This window comes from Mesoplodon bidens, assembly GCF_964165515.1.
Source record: "Mesoplodon bidens genome assembly, chromosome: 1".
In the NCBI taxonomy this organism is placed as follows: Eukaryota; Metazoa; Chordata; class Mammalia; order Artiodactyla; family Ziphiidae; genus Mesoplodon; species Mesoplodon bidens.
In genome coordinates, this window is record NC_138176.1 from 130,651,171 (window position 1) to 130,677,864 (window position 26,694).

Sequence of the window (26,694 nt, forward strand, 5' to 3'; positions counted from 1 at the left end):
ACTTTTTGGCCAGCCCAATAATACTGTGTTGTCTATTATGAGAGTTGATATAAGAGTACATCTTAAAAGTTTTCCTCTAAAAAAAATATGTAACTATGTATGGTGATGGATGTTAACTAGACTTATTGGGGTGATCATTTCACAATATATAGAAATATCAAGTCATTATGTTGTACACCTGAAACAAACATAATGTTATATGTCAATTATATCTCAATTAAAAAAAAAGAGTCAAGACTAGACTGTCTGGATCACAGAGAGCATGCTAAAAACAGACGTGAGGTGGAGCAGCTGAGGCAGGAAGGAAGTGGACCGGGGAACATGTGGTAGGCCTGTTAAGTCACTTGATTTCATTCTAAGCATAACTGGAGGTGAACTGGTCAGACTCATGTTTCAGGAAGAACACTTTGTCAACAGAATATACTGTTGTGGGGCAAGAGTCAAAGAAGGGAAACCAGTTAGGAAGCTAATGCAGGAATCTGATTTCGTGTTATAGAAAATCTTTTTGCACACTCATGTATATAAAATTGATGACTAATAAGGACCTGCTGTATAAAAAAATAAATTAAATAAAATTCAAAAGTTTAAATAAATAAATAAATAAATGAGTAAAAAAAAAAGGAAAATCTTATTGCTGCCTCAAAACTCACATAGTCAATTTAGCAACATAGTACTATTTATAAATTCAGTCTTATAAGATTTCCAACACTTATAAAGAATTTTGTTCTGCTGGTAACAAACATAATTTGTTTTTCTTGATATTATTTAACAGTCTCTTCTTTTTTCAAAACTATTTACCTTGTAATATGAAAAATCAGCTTTCAGTTGGTTGCTACAACCTGAAGTCATCTTCCTATCACCTAACAGGTTAAAGGATCTCACTTAGCAAAAAAAAAAGTTTAAAAAATTTTAGGGACTTCCCTAAAGTGGCGTGGTGGTTAAGAATCTGCCTGCCAATGCAGGGAACAAGGGTTCGAGCCCTGGTCTGGGAAGATCCCACATGCCGCGGAGCAACTAAGCCCGTGTGCCACAACTACTGAGCCCGCAAGCCATGACTACTGAAGCCTGCACGCCTAGAGCCTGTGCTCTGCAACAAGAGAAGCCACTGCAATGAGAAGCCCGTGCACTGCAATGAAGAGTAGCCCCCATTCACAGCAACTAGAGAAAGCCCACGTGAGGAAATGAGGTCCCAATGCAGTCAAAATATAAATAAAGAAAATTAAAAAAAAATAATATTAGTGAGGCTTCAGACATACTTTCTCTGTGGGATTATTTATTTACTTAATTTTAATCATATTCAATGAATATAACCTAGTACTAAATCGATCGATACCTACCAGTTCCATTTCCCAAAAGCATCTCCTTACATTTATATTTTTCATATGCTTTGCAAAGGAAAAGCATAGAAACACCCTCAAAAAGAAGTTAATAAAGAAAAACATATAATTTTAAAATTACAAGTAGAATTTCCATTTGAAATTTTAGAAACAAAATCTGTCAACTCGGTGAGAGTTACTCCTTTTAAGGAAAAAAGTCAGAACATCTGGATTTTGTTGTTTATTAATTTCCCTTACATTCAAGTTTCTGATATTTTTCTACAACTAAAAATTAACAACAATTTCCAAATCTAATTGAGAATTTTGTAGAGCAAATATCATTGCAATATTGTTGGTGCAGGAGCTAAGAAAGAGGAGGAAGAGGAGGTGAAGAAAGAGAACAGTGGAGTGAGAGGAGAGGAGAGATTTTATTTTATTTTTTTAATTTTTTTTTTTTTTTTTTTTTTGCGGTATGCGGGCCTCTCACTGTTGTGGCCTCTCCCGCTGCGGAGCACAGGCTCCGGACGCGCAGGCTCAACAGCCATGGCTCAAGGGCCCAGCCGCTCCGCGGCATGTGGGATCCTCCCAGACCGGGGCACGAACCCGTGTCCCCTGCATCGGCAGGCGGACTCTCAACCACTGCGCCACCAGGGAAGCCTGAGAGGAGAGATTTTAGATAGCAGATCTAAAATTTGAAGCCAAGATGCAATGAATTAATGACAAGTTCAATTCCATCAAGCTTAATAAATAAATTCTAACCTACCATTTCGGCCATTTTGTTTTAGAGTATTTGCAGAGAGCTGGATAGTGCTTCCATGACCCATGTTTTCTGGAAACTTTAGGTCTTCTAAGTTTCCTTCAGTGCTCAGCCTTGCAACCTCCAATTCTATTAATGGCAAAGATATATCAGTGGTCGTTGAGAAACATGACAAATTTAAGATAATCTCCTAATTATTGAAATATTTCTGAAATCAAAACACTGGAATTAATGTTCTGTTTGCCATACTTTATAGTACGTCAGTCTTCTATTTAGAAGTTTTTTTAGTGTTTTATTTTTTTTCAAAATAAAGCAAATAAAAGCTATTAAAATCAGGTAGATAAGAATACAAGGATATCAATTACAAAGCCTAGACTTTAAAACTCAAGCTCAAATCCTTACAATTTGCCATTGACTATAAGTTTACTTTCAAAATGTTATCTTTATTTTATGAAATAAGTGAAAATCCTTTTATAATCTAGAGCTGTACTATTATGTCAATATTGACTTATCTTTAAATGTAATAAGTTTGAAATAGCTTTATCAAATGTTCTGAAATAAAACTGTCAGCTACATCCTTAGACACATTAAAAATAGATTTATACTCTTTATGAGCCAATAACACAATTATCAAAAATTGTTTTAACACCTTCATGTAAATGACTGGCTTCTTTATAGTTTATAATTCAGAGACATTCTTATTATAACTGAAGGGACCCCTAAGGATAAAATTTTAAATACTACTGTACATACATAGATACACACATACATAAAAACTGGAAAAAAAATACACGGACCTCATTGTAAGTGATCTCAGGCTAATATATTCAATATTGGAATGTCCTTAGGAGGATACATACATGATTATGAGGATACTTCTAAGCTAATGACAGGTGATACCCTCCTAATTATAGAAAAAGGATAACTTATCTCCACTGAAATAAAGTATCACTCATAATATCTGGTCCACTATAGATGATACTTTTTTCTTTTCCCTCTTCTGCTGAACAAGATGATAGTTTTTTCTTGTCCCTCTCTGGCCCTTCTGTAGAACAAAGGCCACTTACGAATATTGTCTGTGTTCTCCCTGACGATGTCAGTCTTCAAAAGGTTATCAGCCAGCACAAAAGCACTTTCCTCCACAGTGTCAAGCAACATGGTGGCTGCACGTAGTTGATCACTTGTAGTCAGGTCTCTCCAGGCATTCAAGGCTTGTGGCTGGAGGAGGTTGTTAACTGTCTCGACCATTGCCTACGAAAGGATGAACAGAATGACTGAGGTCTCTAGTGAACCCACAGGGCTGTCAGAAATCCAGGCATACATGTTGCCCAGCAAGTAAGGATCAGTGGTGTGCATGAGTTCAGTATTGTCCCAGCCTCCCCTGTGACATGCTGCAGTGGAAGCATTCATTAGTTTGCTCTGTAAAACCCTAGCTTAGACTTTGCAAGGCAACAGGAAAAGCTTCTTTTGTTCTGAAAGACAACAAATAGATCCATGGTTGCTTCTTAAAATCAATAGCAAAGGCTTCAATAAGACTATAATTACATAGTTAAATTATTTGGTTGGTGAACTGTTGGCAAGTAATTTAAACTAATACTTTTATCACATCACCACACAAAAAAATGATTTTCTCTATACATCACCATAAAACTAGATGCTAAACATAACAGAAATCAAAAGGATGACTATAGACAGGACAATACAAGAATCTGTCGCCTTCGCCTATAGGTTGAGGATTTTGAGCAAACCAATTTTTTTTTCTTAGTCAGCTAGTAAAATGTCAGGATAGGGAAAATATCAAAGCATACATACTCCCAGGGGCTTTGGATGTGTTATGTGTGGAGAAAAACCTTCATGCTCTTTATTACTAGGGAGGGGAATAAACAGTTGGAACTTGCTACCTATGGCCCTCAGGTGTTTTTCCTTAAAAAAAAAACAGCAGTAGGTACACTCACACATAGAGATAAGGCACCACGTTTCTATTTGCTTCATCCAAAAGAATCATCTTTCTAGTTACAATTTATATATTTCCTGTGGTTAGCTCAATACTCCAGGTTACAAGAAAAGACAGTTCTTCCAATAAGGTCTTCTTAAGGTTTCACTCAAACATAGAGAATTGCAAAACAGGAAAATACAACACCGGCAGTTTGAAAGTGATGATCCTTGAACCTGTTGATTATCAAATATGCATCTAATCTGGAAATAAAGTTGAATAAACAGCCAACACAGGCAATTTCCAGGCAGCACATAGGTGTTTAGAAACAGGACTCACATTATTGACACATTGGCAGAGGGACAGGGAAAGACTGGAGAAATATCCATTACAGCTGCAGTGTTTTCTTCTGGCTGGTGTTTTCATAGTAACTAAGTAACAACTGTTAAAAATTCAGCTTCATAATGAAACACCTTGGCTTCCAATTAACACCAGCTTCAAAAACTAATTTGCCTTTTGATAAAAATTGTTTTTCTTGATATTTTTCCCAGCTATTCCAAGTTCTGGCCAAAAACCAACATCACTGGACTTTTATGTAAAATAGTTCTACTTGCAACTTGAGTATTTTGCATCATTTTTTTTTAAAAAAAAACCTCTCGAGTTTAATGACTGGTCATTTTCACATAGTATGTTTAGCTCTGTCACTTGTTCTGGGTTTAAAGCATGACCTAGAAGCCAGACAAAAGTATTTCTGGATCACAACAATCTGATCTGCTTTTCAGGAAGTTCTCTATGGGATGATGCCAACAGGATATGGCAAAAAAAGGAGGTGCCAGATAGAAATCAAACAAAAAAATGTTTAGATATTTTCTGATGCCAAACAGAGGACACTGACCTCTTGAGTGTAAGGAAGTATTCTTTCTGGGATTAGATGATCCTCTGAATTCATTAGAAATGCTCTGAACCCCATATGAAACAGAAATTATGCCTGTGCTTTATAGAGCAGCCATTTTAACGTTAGTGAATAATCTTACATTGATTAATTTAAACCATACCTCAGGGAAAAATTTTTGGGAATAATGCAAAGTTTCTGTTCTGCTCTTCATTGCTTTTAATGTTTTAAATTTGAAAAAGGCAAAAGGAGGAAAGAAAGAAAAGAAAAATGAAAAAGAAGCAACTATGGTCAACACTGGGAATGTTCTAAATAGAAAACTGTTTACAACAGACTGCTTTAGCTAAAATACTGTCTTTAAATTGACAGCAAATAAATCAAACACACCCCATTATCTTAGTTTTGCAACTGAAAATGTATAAGGTGCAATATTTTTTCATAGTTATACATTTTGTATACATTTCAACAACTGCATCTTCCCAAATAAAATATAGTCTTGAGAGAAGTTTTCTATTAAAGGCCAAAGGGGGGACCCTGGGAAGATGGCGGAAGAGTAAGACGCGGAGATCACCTTCCTCCCCACAGATACATCAGAAATTCATCTACACGTGGAACAACTCCTACAGAACACCTACTGAACGCTGACAGAAGACCTCAGACCCCCCAAAAGGCAAGAAACTCCCCACATACCTGGATAGGGCAAAAGAAAAAAGAATAAACAGAGACAAAAGGATAGGGACGGGACCCGCACCAGTGGGAGGGAGCCGTGAAGGAGGAAAGGTTTCCACACACTACAAGCCCCTTCGCGGGCGGAGACTGCAGGTGGCGGAGGGGGAAAGCTTTGGAGTAGCGGAGGAGAGCACAGCAACAGGGGTGCGGAGGGCAAAGCGGAGAGATTCTGGCACAGAGGACCGGTGCCCTCAGGCACACACCAGCCTGAGAGGCTTGTCTGCTCAGACGCCGGGGAGGGCGGGGCTGGGAGCTGGGCTCGGGTATCGGCTTTCAGTCGGAGCGCAAGGAGAGGACTGGGGCTGGCGGCAGGAAGAGAGCCTGAAGGGGTTAGTGCACCACGGCTAGCCCGGAGGGAGTCCGGGGAAAGGGTCTGGAGCTACCGAAGAGGCAAGAGGCTTTTTCTTCCCTTTTGTTTCCTGGTGCGCGAGGAGAGGGCATTAAGAGGGCTGCTTTGGGAAGCGCCGGAGACGGGCGCGAGCCGCGGCTAAAGGCGCGGACCCCGGAGACGGGCGTGGGACGCTGGGGCTGCTGCTGCTGCCGCTGCCGCGGGGCCTGTGTGCGAGCGCGGGTCACTGTCCGCCCCGCCTTCCGGGGGGCCTGTGCACCCCGCCACTGCCGGGGTCCCGGAACCCGGGGACGGCTTTCCCGGGAAAGCGCACGGAGCGCCTCGGTCTGGTGCAACGTCACGCCGGCCTCTGCCGCCGCAGGCCCGCCCCACACTGCGCGCCCCTCCCTCCCCTCTGCCTGAGTGAGCCAGAGCCCCCGCATCAGCGGCTCCTTTAAAACCATCCTGTCTGAGCGAAGGACGGACGCCCTCCGGCGACCTACGCGCAGAGGCGGGGCCGGTCCAAGGCTGAGACCCGGGAGCTGTGAGAGCAGAGAAGAGACAGGGAAATCTCTCTGTGCAGCCTCGGAGGCAGCGGATTAAAGCTCCACGGTCCACTTGATGTGCCCTGCGTCTGTGGAGTGCATGAACAGACAGTGAATCATCCCAAATTGAGGAAGTGGACTTTGAGGACAAGATTTAAGACTTTCCCCCCTTTTCCTCTTTTTACAACGAATTATCCCAAATTAAGGAGGTGGACTTAGCAAGATTTCAGACTTCTCGCCCTTTTCCTCTTTTTACAACGAAGTAACCCAAATTGAGGAGGTGGACTTGGAGAGCAAGATTTTTGATTTTTCCCCCTGCTCTCTTTTTGTGAATGTGTATGTGTATTCTTCTGTGTAAGATTCTCTCTGTATAGCTTTGCTTCCACCGTATGTCCCAGGGTTCTATCGGTCCGTTTTTTTTTCAATAATTACTTTTAAATTTTAATAACGCTACTATATTTCATACTTTATTCTATTTTACTTTACCTGCTCTTTCTTTTTTTCCTACCTTCCCTTCCTCCCTCCCTCCCTCGCTCCGCCCCTCCTTTCCTTCTTTCTCTTTCATTCCTCCCTCCCTCCCTCCCTCCCTCCCTCCTGTCTTTCTTTCCTTCCTCCCTCCGTCCCTCCCTGCTTCCTTTCACTCTTTCCTTTTCTTTCCTTCCTCCCTCCCTCTCACCCCTCTTCCTTTCACTTTCTTTTTCTTTCCTTCCTCCCTCCCTCCCTGCTTCCTTTCACTCTCTTTTTCTTTCCTTCCTCCCACCCTCCCTCCCTCCTGTCTTTCTTTCCTTCCTTCCTCCCTCCCACCCCTCTTCCTTTCACTTTCTTTTTCTTTCCTTCCTCCCTCCCTCCCTCCTGTCTTTCTTTCTTTCTTTCCTCCCTCCCTCCCTTCTTCCATTCACTCTTCCTTTTTCTTTCATTCCTCCCTCTCTCCCTTTCTTTCTTTCCATCCTTCATCCCTCCCTCCCTTTCTTCCTTTCATCCTTCCTTCCTTTCTTTCCTTCTTCCTTTCTTTCTCTCTCTCTTTCTTTCTTCTACTAATTCTTTCTTTCTACTTTTCTCCCTTTTATTCTGAGCCAGGTAGATGAAAGGCTCTTGGTGCTGCAGCCAGGAGTCAGTGCTGTGGCTCTGAAGTGGGAGAGCCAACTTCAGGACACGGGTCCACAAGAGACCTCCCAGCTCCACATAATATCAAGCAGCAAAAATCTCCCAGAGATCTCCATCTCAACACCAGCACCCAGCTTCAGTCAACGACCAGCAAACTACAGTGCTGGTCACCCTATGCCAAGCAACTAGCAAGGCAGGAACACAACCACACCCATTAACAGAGAGGCTGCCTAAAAACATAGTAAGGCCACAGACACCCCAAAACACACCACCAGACGTGGACCTGTCCAACAGAAAGACAAGATCGAGCCTCAACCACCAGAACACAGGCACTAGTCCCCCCCACCAGGAAGCCTACACAACCTACTGAAACAACCTTGGCCACTGGAGACAGACACCAAAAACAACAGGAACTACGAATCTGCAGCCTGCAAAAAGGAGACCCCAAACACAGTAACATAAGCAAAATGAGAAGACAGAAAAACACACAGCAGGAGAAGGAGCAATATAAAAACCTACCAGACCTAACAAATGAAGAGGTAATAGGCAGTCTGCCTGAAAAAGAATTCAGAATAATGAGAGTAATGATGATCCAAGATTCTATTTCTAAGATCCAAAATCTTGGAAATAGAATAGACAAAATGCAAGAAACAGTTAACAAGGACCTAGAAGAACTAAAGATGAATCAAGCATCGATTAAAAACACAATAAATGAAATGAAAAATACTCTAGATGGGATCAATAGCAGAATAACTGAGGCAGAAGAATGGATAAGTGAGGTGGAAGATAAAATAGTGGAAATAACTGATGCAGAGCAAAATAAAAGAGAATAAAAAGAACAGAGGATAGTCTCAGAGACCTCTGGGACAACATTAAACACACCAACATTCGAATTATAGGGGTTCCAGAAGAAGAAGAGAAAAAGAAAGGGACAGAAAATATTTGAAGAGATTATAGTTGAAAACTTCCCTAATATGGGAAAGGAAATAGTTAATCAAGTCCAGGAGGCACAGAGAGTCCCATACAAAATAAACCCAAGGAGAAATATGCCAAGACACATATTAATCAAACTGTCAAAAATTAAACACAAAGAAATCATATTAAAAGCAGCAAGGGAAAAAAAACAAATAACACACAAGGGAATCCCCATCAGGTTAACAGCTGATCTCTCAGCAGAAACTCTACAAGCCAGAAGGGAGTGGCAGGACATAACTAAAGTGATGAAGGAGAGAAACCTGCAACCAAGATTACTCTACCCAGCAAGGATCTCATTCAGATTTGATGGAGAAATTAAAAGCTTTACAGACAAGCAAAAGCTGAGAGAGTTCAGCACCACCAAACCAGCTTTACAACAAATGCTAAAGGAACTTCTCTAGGCAAGAAACACAACAGAAGGAATATACCTACAATAACAAACCCAAAGCAATGAAGGAAATGGGAATAGGAACATACATATCAATAATTACCTTAAATGTAAATGGACTAAATGCTCCCAACAAATGACACAGATTGGCTGAATGGATACAAAAACAAGACCCATATATATGCTGTCTACAAGAGACCCACTTCCGACCTAGAGACACATACAGATTGAAAGTAAGGGGATGGAAAAAGATATTCCATGCAAATGGAAATCAAAACAAAGCTGGAGTAGCAATTCTTATATCAGACAAAATAGAATTTAAAATAAAGACTACTAGAAGAGACAAAGAAGGACACTACATAATGATAAAGGGATCGATCCAAGAAGAAGATATAAAAATTGTAAATATTTATGCACCCAACATAGGAGCACCTTAATACATAAGGCAAATACTAACAGCCATAAAAGGGGAAATCGACAGTAACACAGTCATAGTAGGGGACTTTAACACCCCACTTTCACCAATGGACAGATCATCCAAAATGAAAATGAATAAGGAAACACAAGCTTTAAATGATACATTAAACAAGATGGACTTAATTGATATTTATAGGACATTCCATCTAAAAACAACAGAATACACATTTTTCTCAAGTGCTCATGGAACATTCTCCAGGATAGATCATATCTTGGGTCACAAATCAAGCCTTGGTAAATTTAAGAAAATTGAAATTGTATCAAGTATCTTTTCCGACCACAATACTATGAGACTAGACATCAATTACAGTAAAAGATCTGTAAAAAATACAAACACATGGTGGCTAAACAATACACTACTCAATAACGAAGTGATCACTGAAGAAATCAAAGAAGAAATTAAAAAATACCTAGAAACAAATGACAATGGAGACACGACGACCCAAAACCTATGGGATGCAGCAAAAGCAGTTCTAAGGGGGAAGTTTATAGCAATACAATCCCACCTTAAGAAACAGGAAACATCTCGAGCAAACAACCTGACCCTGCACCTAAAGCAATTAGAGAAAGAAGAACAAAAAGCCCCTAAAGCTAGCAGAAGGAAAGAAATCATAAAGATCAGATCAGAAATAAATGAAAAAGAAATGAAGGAAACGATAGCAAAGATCAATAAAACTAAAAGCTGTTTCTTTGAGAAGATAAACAAAATAGACAAACCATTAGCCAGACTCATCAAGAAAAAAAGGGAGAAGACTCAAATCAATAGAATTAGAAATGAAAAAGAAGAAGTAACAACTGACACTGCAGAAATACAAAAGATCATGAGAGATTACTACAAGAAACTCTATGCCAATAAAATGGACAACCTGGAAGAAGTGGACAAATTCTTAGAAATGCACAACCTGCCAAGACTGAATCAGGAAGAAATTGAAAATATGAATAGACCAATCACAAGCACTGAAATTGAAACTGTGATTAAAAATCTTCCAACAAACAAAAGCCCAGGACCAGATGGCTTCACAGGGGAACTCTATCAAACATTTAGAGAAGAGCTTACACCTATCCTTCTCAAACTCTTCCAAACAATTTCAGAGGAAGGAACACTCCCAAACTCATTCTATGAGGCACCATCACCTTGATACCAAAACCAGGCAAGGATGTCACAAAGAAAGAAAACTACAGGCCAATATCACTGATGAACATAGATGCAAAAATCCTCAACAAAATACTAGCAAACAGAATCCAACAGCACATTAAAAGGATCATACACCATGATCAAGTGGGGTTTATTCCAGGAATGCAAGGATTCTTCAATATACGCAAATCAATCAATGTGATACAACATATTAACAAGTTGAAGGAGAAAAACCATATGATCATCTCAATAGATGCAGAGAAAGCTTTTGACAAAATTCAACACCCATTTATGATAAAAACGCTGCAGAAAGTAGGCATAGAGGGAACTTTCCTCAACATAATAAAGGCCATATATGACAAACCCACAGCCAACATTGTCCTCAATGGTGAAAAACTGAAACCATTTCCACTAAGATCAGGAACAAGACAAGGCTGCCCACTCTCCCCACTCTTATTCAGCATAGTTTTGGAAGTTTTAGCCACAGCAATCAGGGAAGAAAAGGAAATAAAAGGAGTCCAAATTGGAAAAGAAGAAGTAAAGCTGTCACTGTTTGCAGATGACATGATACTATACATAGAGAATCCTAAAGATGCTACCGGAAAACTACTAGAGCTAATTAATGAATTTGGTAAAGTAGCAGGATACAAAATTAATGCACAGAAATCTCTGGCATTCCTATAAACTAATGATGAAAAATCTGAAAATGAAATCAAGAAAACACTCCCATTTACCATTGCAACAAAAAGAATAAAATATCTAGGAATAAACCTACCTAAGGAGACAAAAGACCTGTATGCAGAAAATTATAAGACACTGATGAAAGAAATTAAAGATGATACAAATAGATGGAGAGATATACCATGCTCCTGGATTGGAAGAATCAATATTGTGAAAATGACTCTACTACCCAAAGCAATCTACAGATTCAATGCAATCCCTATCAAACTACCACTGGCATTTTTCACAGAACTAGAACAAAACATTTCAAAATTTGTTTAGAGAAACAAAAGACCCCGAATAGCCAAAGCAATCTTGAAAACGAAAAACGGAGCTGGAGGAATCAGGCTCCCTGACTTCAGACTATACTACAAAGCTACAGTAATCAAGACACTGTGGTACTGGCACAAAAACAGAAAGATAGATCAGTGGAACAGGATACAAAGCCCAGAGATAAACCCACGCACATATGGTCAACTTATCTTTGATAAAGGAGGCAGGAATGTACAGTGGAGAAAGGACAGCCTCTTTAATAAGTGGTGCTGGGAAAACTGGACAGGGACATGTAAAAGTATGAGATTAGATCATTCCCTAACACCATACACAAAAATAAGCTCAAAATGGATTAAAGACCTAAATGTAAGGCCAGAAACTATCAAACTCTTAGAGGAAAACATAGGCAGAACACTCTATGACATAAATCACAGCAAGATCCTTTTGGATCCACCTCCTAGAGAAATGGAAATAAAAACAAAGATAAACAAATGGGACCTAATGAAACTTCAAAGCTTTTGCACAACAAAGGAAACCATAAAGAAGACCAAAAGACAACCCTCAGAATGGGAAAAAATATTTGCAAATGAAGCAACTGACAAAGGATTAATCTCCAAAACTTATAAACAGCTCATGCAGCTCAATAGCAAAAAAACAAACAACCCAATCCAAAAATGGGCAGAAGACTTAACTAGGCATTTCTCCAAAGAAGATATACAGACTGCCAACAAACATATGAAAGAATGCTCAACATCATTAATCATTAGATAAATGCAAATGAAAACTACAGTGAGATATCATCTCACACCAGTCAGAATGGTCATCATCAAGAAATCTAGAAACAAAAAATGCTGGAGAGGGTGTGGAGAAAAGTGAACACTCTTGCACTGCTGGTGGGAATGTGAATTGATACAGCCACTATGGAGAACAGTATGGAGGTTCCTTAAAAAACTAAAAATAGAACTACCATATGATCCAGCAATCCCACTACTAGGCATATACCCTGAGAAAACCATAATTCAAAAAGAGACATGTACCAAAATGTTCATTGCAGCTCTATTCACAATAGCCCGGAGATGGAAACAACCTAAGTGTCAATCATCAGATGAATGGATAAAGAAGATGTGGCACATATATACAATGGAATATTACTCAGCCATAAAAAGAAACGAAACTGAGCTATTTGTAATGAGGTGGATAGACCTAGAGTCTGTCATACAGAGTGAAGTAAGTCAGAAAGAGAAAGACAAATACCGTATGCTAACACATATATATGGAATTAAAAAAAAAATGTCATGAAGAACCTAGGGGTAAAACGGGAATAAAGACACAGACCTACTTGAGAATGGACTTGAGGATATGGGGAGGGGGAAGGGTAAGCTGTGACAAAGCGAAAGAGAGGCATGGACATATATACACTCCCAAACGTAAGGTAGGTAGATGGTGGGAAGCAGCCGCAGAGCACAGGGAGATCAGCTCAGTGCTTTGTGACCGCCTGGAGGGGTGGGATGGGGAGGGTGGGAGGGAGGGAGATGCATGAGGGAAGGGATGTGGGAACAGATGTATATGTATGACTGATTCACTTTGTTATAATGCCAAAACTAATAAAAAAAAATAAAAATAAATAAAAAAAAATAAAGGCCAAAGGATTTCCAAGTTCATCGCAGAAACGACAGACTTAAAATATGGCCCTAAAACCTGGGTGGGTTAAGACACAAATCTAATATTTATTTATTCTTAAAACAGCACCTGTTATGATTGCCCACGTATAACTGAAAGGAAATGTCAACACAAGAATTGAGAGAGAGAATTCTCTAGTGCTAAAATTAGTGTAGGATTTGGAACTACATCTGCTGCGTTTGTAACTGGCCTCTGCCACTTTACTAGTTGTGTGCTGTTGGGCAAGTTATTTCACTTCTCTGTATTCACCTGTAAGTTGGAGATGATAATAAAATCATTTCATAAGGTTGCCTGGCTCATAATAAGTGTTTAGTTGCAATCTTTACTTTCATTTGATATCAAAGTCCAGTGTGTGAAAAAAGAGGTCTTCACTGAGTAAAGCACAAGTCATATGCGATAACTGCAAAATATTCACACTGAAGTGAGATCTGGAAGGAATACCTCTTCTACAATGCGATCTTCATAAACAGACCTGTTACACAACTTTACTACTGAGGAACGGGAGGAACATGTGTATTATATAGTTCATAAAGTGTGTTCCAGAGGCTTGAACTAACTGACCCGTTTTCTGCTAGTGAGACAGCACAATTAAGTCCATCTTAATAGCTTTATAATTGATACAATTTGTGTAAGCTTTCCAAAGGTTGCTGATGTGTCCCTGTTACCAGTTTAATGAAGGCCAATTAAATAGTCACAACTCTTCGATGGTAAAAGAATATATTTCGTTTTCCCTATATATTTTGCATTTATATATTTACCCATAAATGATGACATCTGGTAATTAAGTTTTCCGTATTTTTTTTTCTTTTTTTGGTCAAACTACTTATTTCCATTGCTTTCATTAGCTCAACAATATTTCTTTTAAAAAACAGGTTGATTTTCATTGTATTTGGTTACAAAGAAATGAGCTTGACTACACTTAGAACCAAAGTTGAACAGGAAATATACAATGAATTTGATTAAAGTGAGGTGCTGTGGCATTACTTTAATGTCCAACAGCTCTCATTAATTTCTATTTTCTGTTATAATTCTTTTTCTGACCTAAAATTTACATTCTAAAGTTGGACGGAAATAAGATTGGTTCTGAATTTATCTTAAAAAAATTTATATTCTCACCACAATGCCTTGATCCAGAAGGAAAAAACAAACAAACAAACAAAGAACACCTAATGGTTTTGACATGTATAGACTGAAATAATCTAAATTTTGAGAAGTTAATTTAGTTAACAATATCTTTGCCAGAAACTAAATGTTAATTCACTCCATTATCTTTTTTAAAACACTAGAAACTGAATAGGAGATGGACATGGGAAATTTACATTCTGGTTCTGCCACTAAATTTGTGTGCCTTTGAACAAATTGATGTTTTCTAACCAATCAACAACGTGTGAACTACAAAAGAAAATAAAACTCATTGTGTTTCAATTCGAGGGTGGTTAGGGGCATTCTACTATTAGATATTACTCTTCTCGTTTTACAGTTTATGGACTAGACTCTAAAGTCACTTTTTTTTTTAAAGTCTTTATTGAATTTGTTACAATATTGCTTCTGGTTTATGTTTTGGTTTTTTGGCCACGAGGCATGTGGGATCTTAGCTCCCTAGCCAAGGGATCGAACCTGCTCCCCCTGCATTGGAAGGAGAAGTCTTAACCACTGGACCACCAGGGAAGCCCCCAAAGTCACTTTTGACTTTATAAAAATCAAATATAAATTAGGAAGTGTGAAAAGTCACTTAGATTCATACCAAGATCATGTACATAACATAACCTTCTGGACATATATTTGCATTACACAATATTATTGAACCTCTTATCATTAAATTCAGATATTAAGCAAATTCATTTGACTAATTTTACTCAGAGCATATAATTGTAGTATGTTTGTTAAAAGATGTTATAAACTGTATAATCAAACTTTTTTGCAGAAAAACAGCTATATATCCTTCCAATAACAACTTTTGTCATTTTTCCAGGAGAATGTGCTTGTGAAATAGTCTAGGATTCCTTGGCAAGAATACATAAAAGGGGGCTTCCCTGGTGGCTCAGTGGTTGAGAGTCCGCCTGCCTATGCAGGGAACACAGGTTCGTGCCCCGGTCCGGGAAGATCCCACATGCTGTGGAGCAGCTGGGCCCGTGAGCCATGGCCGCTGGGCCTGCGCATCCAGAACCTGTGCTCCGCAACGGGAGAGGCCACAACAGTGAGAGGCCCGTGTACCGCCAAAAAAAAAAAAAAAAAAAAAAAAGTATACATAAAAGGATCCATGGTCGAAGTAAGTCAGAAAGAAAAAAACAAACACCGTATGCTAACACATATATATGGAATCTAAAAAAAATAAAATAAAAATGGTTCTGAAGAACCTAGGAGCAGGACAGGAATAAAGACGCAGATGTAGAGAATGGACTTGAGGACACAGGGAGGGGGAAGTGTAAGCTGGGACGAACTGAGAGAGTGTCATGGAAATATATACACTACCAAATGTAAAATAGATAGCTAGTGGGAAGCAGCTGCATAGCACAGGGAGATCAACTCGGTGCTTTGTGACCACCTTGAGGTGTGGGATAGGGAGGGTGGGAGGGAGGGAGACACAAGAGGGAAGAGATACAGGGATATATGTATATGTATAGCTGATTCATTTTGTTATACAGCAGAAACTAACACACCATTGTAAAGCAATTATGCTCCAATAAAAATGTTAAAAAAACAAACAAAAAAAGGATCCATGGTGAAAAACATATCAATGGAACTTCTTACCGAGGTGAGCTGTAAATCTTAAACTAGGTAAGCAGAACAACCTGGGAAACTTAGTTACCCTTCTTCCTTTGCTTGAAATCACTAGAATAAAGATCCAAATAGAATGAATGTCTTGTGAAAAGATATACAACTATACCACCATGGTATTTTTCTGAAGACAAGCTTTTTTTTTTTTTTGCAGTACACGGGCCTCTCACTGCTATGGCTTCTCCTGTTGCAGAGCACAGGCTCCGGACGCGCAGGCTTAGCGGCCATAGCTCACAGGCCTAGCCGCTCCACGGCAAGTGGGATCTTCCCGGGACCGGGGTGCGAACCCGTGTCCTCTGCATCAGCAGGTGGACTCTCAACCACTGCGCCACCAGGGAAGCCCTGAAGACAAGCTTTTTGATCATGATCTCATTCAGGTTTTAACTCAGGTATCAACTGCTCAAGAGCTCTTCCACTATCAGCATATCTAGGCAGAGTCTACCGCCCTTAAATCCAAGATCTGTTTTGTTTTCTTTGTATCATGTATCATTATCTAAGATATGTCAGATATTTATTTACCTTCAGGATTCTCTCACTCAAGATCTCTCACTCAAGAAAAGGCAAGCTTCATGAGGGTGGTGACTGTGTCATTTGTAAGTACCCAAAACTCTGCCTGGCACATAATAAGTGTTCAATAACTCTTTGCTGAATGATTGCCATCCAGTGAAGATTCACACGTGAGTTTTCTCCTTTTTCACACCAGCAGAAAACAAATCTCTGATTTTATAAGAGCAAAGATTATCTAAGCACAAATGAAAAAACCTATTAGCTAGCCAATGTTATCTGAATCATTATCATTTCAGAGACTCAATGTCACAATGGGCTCCCATTTTAGTACTTATTCACCTCTAATAGAATTATCCATATTTGGGTCTGGCATTCTCACTAGATTATGATGTCCTCAGGGGATACATCATGTTCATTTGTATTTTTCCAGGGTAAATTTTAGTGTCTTGAGACATTTTGGGTATTCAATAAATGTCCATTAAACAAAAATAACCTACTTTTAATATCAAATCATTAATAAAATAGGGAAACTGAAAACATCTTCTTTTAGTTCTATAACTTTTTGTTGTGTCTCCCAAGAAGTCTTCTGAGTGCTCAGATATCAGCATGGTTTGGAAGGAAGGGAGGGTGAATTACAGGGAATTAAGGAGAAAAGCAGAAGCACAGGTTATTGTAGTGAATGCAGATCACTAAGCATAATGACAATATATTCTATAAAAAGCTTTCCACAATGTTTTATATATTTATTTGGAGTTTTTTTTGGCTGAGCCACGTGGCCTGTGGGATCTTAGTTCCCTGACCATGGATTGAACCCACGCCCTTGCAGTGAAAGCTCAGAGTCCTAACCACTGGACCACCAGGGAATTCCCCAAAATGTTTTAAAATGTACCAAAGGTCACTTTCAATGCAACTCAATGAGGTTTTATTAAGTATGTATGATATGCAAAGAACTAGGGAATTCACTATTGCGTGAAGTTAGGAAAAATAAGGAAAACATGGAATCTGTTCTCAATTTGCCTATACTCCAAAGCAGAAGGTAAGCACGTCACATGGGACAAAAAGTAATGAATTCTTGCTGAGGAGGATCAAGAAAAGATCCGAGAGGTGTTTGGTTTGGTTTTGAGTGGGGCACTAAAAGATTAATAAACTTTCTTTAACTATGATGAGGAAATTTGAAGCTAAGGAACATAACAAGCAAGTTGATGATTTAAAAAAAAAAAAAAAAAAAAAAAAAGAAGGTACCAAGACAAGAAATTTGTTGGGTTGAGGTGAGGAGCATGTATACTGTGTGGAAAGATAGTTTAAAAGATGAGTACAGTGAGAGAAATGGTAAGTAGAATTCAGATTTTAGAAGATCTTCAGTATGATAGAAGTTTGGGCTTTATTGTGTAGAAAATGTACAGCCATTAAAGATATTTAAGCAAAGGAGTTATAAGTTTAGATCTTAAGTTCTTCAGTTCATTTATTATATTTTTAAGTTCTCTTGTGTTAAAATGAAGCAAAGATTTATATGTATGCAGATTATCATCAGGCAGCCCATTAGAAAGTTAAGAGCAAATGTTTCCTACTAGTAGATAAATTTAAATTAATAAGTTGCTGACATCCTTTTGAAAAAATGCCTAGTAACATGAAATTTTATTTTACTCTTTACTTCCACATCTTTGTTTTTTGATGTGTTCTCCTGAATGCAATATTTCTTTACCAATATATATAGTAATCATGCTGAACACTGTTATTTTCTCTTACTATATTATACATATGGTTATGTTTAAATATATTTCATGTATAAATTTCAGGATATATAGAGAAAGAGAAATAAGTCTTCAGGGCTTCTCTACTCCCATTTCTTGCTTTCTCACTATATATATATGTATATATGTATATATATATATATATATATATATATATATACATATATACATATATACAGAGAGAGAGTTTATATTGATTTATAATTAAAAAAATAAAAACCAACTTTTCTTTCATTCTTCATTTTTGACTGCTTGATATAAAGTTTATTAGTTGAGAATAAAATAAAATAGAGTAAAAGTTAACAATCATTCCTGAATAAGGCACATTGTACTCCAATTTATGTTTAGACATTGATTCGAATCGAAAATTTAAAGGTCAAATGGTAGAAGTCTTCAAAACAGTTTTAAACTTGCAGGTTTTTTATTAGAAGTCAAGATGAGTGACTGATAATTTACACATCTGATCAATAAACCTAAGGTTCTTTTTATAATCACTGTCATTTAATATTACTAAGCATATAAAAATCACTAATCTCTGAACTCCCTTTTACATTACAGTGAAGTGTTGGCATTATCAAGTCTTAAATTAGATTGCATAACACAACTGACCTTAATATAGTAATAAGAACCTTTAGTAGTAGAACAAGGTGAAACTAAAATTTCATAGAAATGACTCTGCCTCTTCAAGAAACCCCTTGTTATTTAAAAATGTATTATTTTTAGCAAACTGTAATTGTATTATTTTAAAAATCTTATTTAGAGTTAAATGATTGAACACTGTCAAATCTATGCTGTGTTACAGGAATTAAATGGAGCTATAAACTGGACTCAAACTTTTTGTTAACTCAACATTCATTCAACAAATATTAACTAAGTACCTTCAATTGGGATACTGCAAGAGGGACAGATATTCCCCCTTCCCTCAAAGTGATAACAATATAGTGAGGCCACTAAATAAAATATGACATGACAAGCATTATAATAGCAGAAACATGGGGTTTAAGCTTTGTATTAGGCTCCATGAAGTAGAATTTCAAGCTTAAGTACAACATTGACCAAACAGGCAAGGGGTAAACATGTGTTTATACATACAGAGGTGAAAGAGAACAGGCATCTCAGAGGAACTGAAGAAAAATTCCTTACAGTAGAGCAGAGTGCAAAGTGTTCAGTGACAAGATTAGTAAGTGAAGGCTAGTTTTCAAAGAGGCTTGCAAACCTTGTTAAGATGTTTGCAATTCCAAAAGGCACCAGGAAGTCACTGAAAAATTTAAGGTAGGGGAGTGATATAAAATACAATGGTTAATATTTACTGAGTGTGTTCCAGACTGTCATCTAAATGCTTTATATGCATCAGCTTCTTTAATTTTGAGAATAACCCAACAGGTAGAAGTAGTTATTATTCTCATCTTGCAGTGAGAAAATTGAGACTCAGAAGTTTTTTTTTTTTTTTTTTTTTTTTTTTCTCTCTGTCATCCTTATGCAGGGGCCATGCTAATCTTCTCTGTATCGTTCCAATTTTAGTATATGTGCTGTAGAAGTGAGCACGAGACTCAGAGAAGTTAACTTGCTAAAGGCTAATTAGTTAACATAGGGCAGAACCAGGGTTCAAATCCATGCAATCTGGCTGTGGGAATGGAGAAAAATAGAGATTCCAAAAATATTTAATGATTAATTTACAGTTGGAAAGGGAAATGAAGTGAAATGCACAGAATTTGGGGGTAGGCAATGAGGTAGCACTCACTTAAAATAGGAATAAAGGAAAAGGAGCAAATGTTTGATCTTTAAAAGGTAGAGGATGTAAGTACATGTTCGGGGAGAGTGTGCAAAACATGATGAATTCAAGTTTGTCTATTTTGAATGCAAAGTACTTGAATTGAATTAATTTAAAAGGTCTAGAGAAGACTTGTAGGGGAGAAAAGTAACCTTCCACTACCCTCTTAGGTTCGGTGATGAGACCTGAGAATTAAACTGACATAGAGTGACAGGAAAAAAAGCACACAAATTTTATTTAATACAAGGTATACTTCATAGGAAAAATAAAAACCTGAAGAAATAGTTAGGACTGAGAGTTTTCCTGCTTTTTTAACCAGAGAATGATAAATTTGTGATGAAGTGTAAACATAAAGGAAAAGGGATTAAGTTACTAGGGGCACTAAATTGTGGGAAAGCGACTAGGAAATACATGGGGGAAACAAGTGGAAAATAAGGGTTATTTTCATTTTTGTACATTTTTTTGCTCAGATCCATTTTGGCATTGATTCCCACTCTCTGGTGATAAGAATGTTCTTCTCTTCCTGGCACATGGAAATTTTATGATCTGCTTTTAGATAGAAAGAGGGGGATCAGAAAGCCCTTCTTCATCTGCTGTTTCTCAATTGCCTTCAGTTCAAAATAATCAATGTGCCAAAGTGACAGGTTTTGGGGTGGCATATTCTTAACCTCTTCAGTCTGCAGTTTACTAAGATATCTGCTCTTGGCATACAGGTTTAGGCATCATAAATTCAGGAAGCTCATTGAAGCCACTGAGATGTCTGACATTACCAGATAAACTGAGTACAAGGAGAAGAACTGATGACCTACAAACACTAATGATAAAGAAGAAAATGTAGAAAGAATAGTCGACAACTGAGATGAAGAAAGAGTAAGTTGCCAGAAGATTGTGATATCACAGAAGTCAAGGGAAGATTGTTTCCATCAATTTCAAAATGAACTCAATCATAAAAGTATCAAAAAAAAGTCCTTCTTGGGCTTCCCTGGTGGCGCAGTGGTTGAGAGTCCGCCTGCCGATGCAGGGGACACGGGTTTGTGCCCTAGTCCAGGAAGATCCCACATGCCGTGGAGCAGCTAGACCCATGAGCCATGGCTGCTGAGCCTGCGCGTCCGGAGCCTGTGCTCTGCAACGGGAGAGGCCACAACAGTGAGAGGCCCATGTACCACAAAAATAAAAACAAAAAAGTCCTTCTTGAAATAAAAATAACTCTAGATTTTTTTCTGGGTAACTAGTAAAATGGTTGTAAAATAAAGAGTAAAGCTATGGAGAAGCTGCTTTTGAGAGATAATCAGTTCAATTTTAAGTATCTTTACTTTGAAGTAGGACATTTATTCATTCAATAAGTATTTCTTGGGCATTTAATATGTCCCAATACTGTTCTAGACTCTTGAGATACATCTTAAACAAAGCAGAAAAGGGGAAAAAATCCTAGAATTAAATGTTCTGACAAGGAAAGTAAACTTAAAATCAGATAGATTTATCTATCTATCTATCTATCATCTAACTATCTAGTAAAATAAAAGTAAAATATACATGATAGGGGGATCTAGAGCTAGGGGTAGCTTTGGGGAAGGGTACCTTGTGATTTTACCTAGGATGGTCCAGTGGGCCTCCTTGAAAGTGTAACAATTTAAAAAATACAAAGTTGCTGAGAGAGTTACCCATGCAGGTATTTGGAGGAGATATTTCAATCAGGGGGAACAAACAGAATAAAAGTCCACAAGTGGAAACATGCTCTGCATGTTCCAAAACCTTAAGGAGGCCCACGTTGGAGCTTTTTACAGAAAACAGGAGGGGTGGGACTGAACCACATCAATTGAGTAGGCGAACACTGCAAAAAAACATAGTTTTCAAGTGAAGATTGGGAATTCAGTTATAAATGGAGGTGTCAGAAAAAAAAATGTGAAGATGTTGAGAAGTTAGCTTGAAATGAATTTTGCAGTTCAGGAAAGTGGTCTGTGCTGCAGATAACATTTGTGAGTCTTAGGCACATAGGTGGTATTTAAATCAATGAGCTCACCAAGGGAGTGTGGGGACAGAGAATACAAGAATAGACTGAGCTAGGAGGCACTCCAACCAAGGGTTTGGGAGAAAAGGAACCAGCAAAGGAGACTGGAAAGAAGCATCAAGAGGAGGAAAACCAAGAGAATGAGCTGTCCTCATGAGAATGTATCAAGGAAAAGGGAGTGGGGAGTGATCAACTGTGTTGGATGTTTCTGATTGGTTAAGTATGTTGGATTGACAACTGACTACTGAATTTAGCAGCATGAAATCCTTAATGACCTCAGCAAGTGCAGTTGCAATAAGGTAGTGAGGGCAAAAGCCTGATGAGGTGAAATCAAGAGAGAATACTAGGAGAGGGATTGGTGATAGTGAGTGTAGACAAGTGTTTTGAGAATTTCTACTGCAGTGGAAATACCAGCAAGCAATAGGAAACATTAGCCAGAAGCCTCAATTAAAAGGTAAATATTTAGAAGTCACTTTTTGTGTGCTAAGTAGAATTTAAGTGGTATTGGAGATAAAGAAATAAAAGTGGCACTGTCCCTTTTCAAGGAGCTCTGAGATACAAAAGTGAACAGAAATTAAAATATAGCTTGATAACATTTAGAGAAGAGCTAACACCCATCCTTCCCAAACTCTTCTAAAAAATTGCAGAGGAAAGAACACTCCCAAACTCATTCTATGAGGCCACCATCACCCTGATACCAAAACCAGACAAAGATACTACAAAAAAAGAAAATTATAAACCAATATCACTCATGAGTATAGATGCAAAAATACTAGCAAACAGAATCCAACAACACATTAAAAGGATCATACACCATGATCAAGTGGGATTTATCCCAGGGATGCAAGGATTCTTCAATATATGCAAATCAATCAATGTGATATACCATATTAACAAACTGAAGAATAAAAACCATATGATCATCTCAATAGATGCAGAAAAAGCTTTTGACAAAACTCAACACCTACTGATGATAAAAACTCTCCAGAAAGTGGGCATAGGGGAAACCTACCTCAACATAATAAAGACCATATATGACAAACCCACAGCAAACATCATTCTCAGTGGTGAAAAACTGAAAGCATTTCCTCTAAGATCAGGAACAAGACAAGAATGTCCACTCTCACCACAATTATTCAACATAGTTTTGGAAGTCCTAGCCACGGCAATCAGAGAAGGAAAAGAAATAAAAGGAATACAAATTGGAAAAGAAGTAAAACTGTCAAACTGTATACACCTTTTGCAGATGACACGATACTATACATAGAGAATCCTAAAGATGCCACCAGAAAACTACTAGAGCTAATCAATGAATTTGGTAAAGTTGTAGGATACAAAATTAATGCACAGAAATCTCTTGCATTCCTATACACTAATGATGAAAAATCTGAAAGAGAAATTAAGGAAACACTCCCATTTACTATTGCAACAAAAAGAATAAAATACGTAGGAATAAACCTACCTAGGGAAACAAAAGACCTGTATGCAGAAAACTATAAGACACTGATGAAAGAAATTAAAGATGATACCAACAGATGGAGAGATATACCATGCTCTTGAATTGGAAGAATCAATATTGTGAAAATGACTATACTACCCAAAGCAATCTACAGATTCAATGCAATCCCTATCAAAGGAAACCACAAACAAGATGAAAAGACAACCCTCAAAATGGGAGAAAATATTTGCAAACAAATCAACGGACAAAGGATTAATCTCCAAAATATATAAACGGCTCATGCAGCTCAATAAAAAAAAAAAAAAATCTAATCCAAAAACAGGCAGAAGACCTAAATAGACATTTCTCCAAAGAAGACATACAGATGGCCAAGAAGCACATGAAAAGCTGCTCAACATCATTAATTATTAGAGAAATGCAAATCAAAACTACAATGAGGTATCACCTCACAGCAGTTAGAATGGGCATCATCAGAAAATCTACAAGCAACAGATGCTGGAGAGGGTGTGGAGAAAAGGGAACCTTCTTGCAATGTTGGTGGGAATGTAAATTGATACAGCCACTATGGAGAACAGTATGGAGGTTCCTTAAAAAACTAAAAATAGAATTACCATATGACCCAGCAATCCCACTACTGGGCATATACCCAGAGAAAACCATAATTCAAAGAGACACATGCACCCCAATGTTCATTGCAGCAATAATTACAATAGCCAGGTCATGAAAGCAACCTAAATGCTCATCGACAGACAAATGGATAAAGAAGATATGGTACATATATGCAATGGAATATTACTCAGCCATAAAGAGAAACGAAATTGGGTTATTTGTAGAGACGTGGATGGATCTAGAGACTGTAATACCGAGTGAAGTAAGTTAGAAGGAGGAAAAACAGATATTGTATATTAACACATATATGTGGAACCTAGAAAAATGGTACAGATGAACTGGTTTGCAGAGCAGAAATTGAGACACAGATGTAGAGAACAAATGTATGGACAACCAAGCGGGGAAAGCAGTGGAGGATGGGAGTGGTGTTGTGATGAATTGGGAGATTGTGATTGACATGTATACAGTGATGTGTACAAAATGGATGACTAAGAAGAACCTGCTGTGTAAAAAATAAATTAACTTATATTAAAAAATTATAGCTTGATAATTGTTGTAATAAGAGGAAAAGCGAGGATGTATAAGAGGGCATTTATCCAGACTAGGTGGGAGAAAGAATGCTTCTTTAGAGTCACTGGCTTATAAAGTAGGTGTTGGAAGATAAGTCAATGTTACTGAGAGGGAAGGATGGAGAAAGGAGAAGAAATATAGAAGAAATCCAAGCAGAACATAACTGTGACTAAGAAGGCATAGAGACATGAACTGCAAGTACTTAGGTGGTTTGGGAGTGTAGAATCTAAGAATATGGAAGGGGCCAGCTAAAGGTATGGGAAATCAGGTATGGGAAAAGAGGAGTCAAATTCTCAAACACTGTAGTCCAAAACAGGAAAATTTTTCTTTAGTGAAAAAGAGAGTAATGGACAGTCTTTGAGTGGGATCAAGTCTTAATCAGATTTGCATCTTTAAAACATTATTCAGCAGTAGGGAGAATGGAATGACAAAATTTCTAAGTGTTTAAAGTGGTTGATTAAGGTTTTTTGAGAATTACCTACATAAAGGTGATAACTGAAGCAGCAATAATGGATATCAGAGGAAAACTAAATTTACAACCAAATTAATCTTGCAAAAATCTACTGTCACAACCCTAGTTAAAACTCTTCAGTGGCATTCAGAATCTTGACTCCTTCCCATAGCTTTCTTAGCCCTGTATTCTCCTTCAACCCATTGCTTCAGGCATATTAGCCTTCTTTCTATTTCCAGGACTCTCCAACCTCACTTGGCCATGATGGGTGACCTCTGATTCTAGAATGCTTTTTCTCCAGATAGGCAAATGGCTGATCTCATACTGCCAGGAGTCAGCTGCACTGTCATCTACCAGATACACACAGTCTAAAGTAACGAAGCAGTTACTTTAACTCATGATTCTGTTTTAATTCTCTGCATAGTACTTCGGCCATTATCTTCTTTTATTATTTCGATTGCTTTACTGTCTATTTCCTTCCTAAACTCCAGTTTGCTAAACTAGGGTGTGAGCTCTGCAAGAATAGTAATCCTGTCTGTCTTTACCTTTGAATCACTGCACCTGGAACAGTGCCTGAAGCACAGGAGCTCAACAAATATTGTCTGAGTGAATGAATGAATACTTCTATGCTCTTCTTAAAGTATACACACTAATTATTTCAAAAGGAAAATATATTTTCTGACTTTGAAAAGGACAACCTTGCAGGAAAGTCTGAAAAACTGTCACAGCCTAGAGGAGCCTAAGGAGATACGATGTTTAAATGTAATGTGATATCCTTATAGGATCCTGAAACAGAAAAAAGGCATAGTTAAAACCTAAGTGAATCTGAACTATGCTTTTTAGTTAATAATAATATATCAATATTGGTTCATTAATTATAATGAATGTACCATACTAATGTAAGGTAGTAATAATAAAGGAAACTGTGTGTAGGAGGTATATATGGTGTTGGAACTCTATACTAACTGACCAATTTTCTGTAAGTCTAAAACTTTTCCAATAAATACTCTGTACTAGTAAAAAAAAAAAATTAAAAAGCATACGTTGTGAACAGTTGAAAATACATAAGTATATACATTAAAACTGGAAAGTCTATTTATGGAATAACACTCACCTATCCCAAAAGGAATTTCTTTGACAGTTAGTTGTGGACCCCTCCAGACTCGTAAATATTTACAGATACATACAAATAGATGTGATCACCATAATAATGTTATTTGTTTGGTTTTGCTTGTTTGCCTTTTTTTTTACTTGCTACTGTATTATACCCATCTTTCTAAGTCAGTACGAGATCTACCTCCTTCTTTCTGTGTCTAAAGATTATTCCACTATTTGGTGTAGCATTTTATTCAACTGGTTTCCTACTGATACAGTTAAGTCTTTTTGTTGATATAAACTGCGATACAAGTGTACCTTGTGATCATCTCTATATGCTTATTCTTCTCAGTGGTGGAATGCTACCACATAATGTGGGTCTGCCACAGCTATTCCCAAAGTCCTAGTTGTAGGTAAAGAGAACAGCACTGTTTTGTGATTGT

The 26,694-nt window shown here is 37.8% G+C and overlaps 1 protein-coding gene across 22 annotated transcripts in view; it reads right to left on the reverse strand.

Annotated features, from left to right (window-relative positions):
* The window catches only part of ADGRL3 (adhesion G protein-coupled receptor L3), a 581,523-nt gene that overhangs the window by 124,564 nt on the left and 430,265 nt on the right, over window positions 1-26,694 (reverse strand). For all 22 annotated transcript variants that reach the window (XM_081254129.1, XM_081254127.1, XM_081254128.1 and 19 more), the window contains 2 exons: window positions 3,141-3,324; window positions 2,080-2,202 (listed from right to left, as the gene is read on the reverse strand). In XM_081254129.1, coding sequence (XP_081110255.1) covers window positions 2,080-2,202; window positions 3,141-3,324 — 307 coding nt within the window. The remainder of the gene's footprint in view (window positions 1-2,079; window positions 2,203-3,140; window positions 3,325-26,694) is intronic.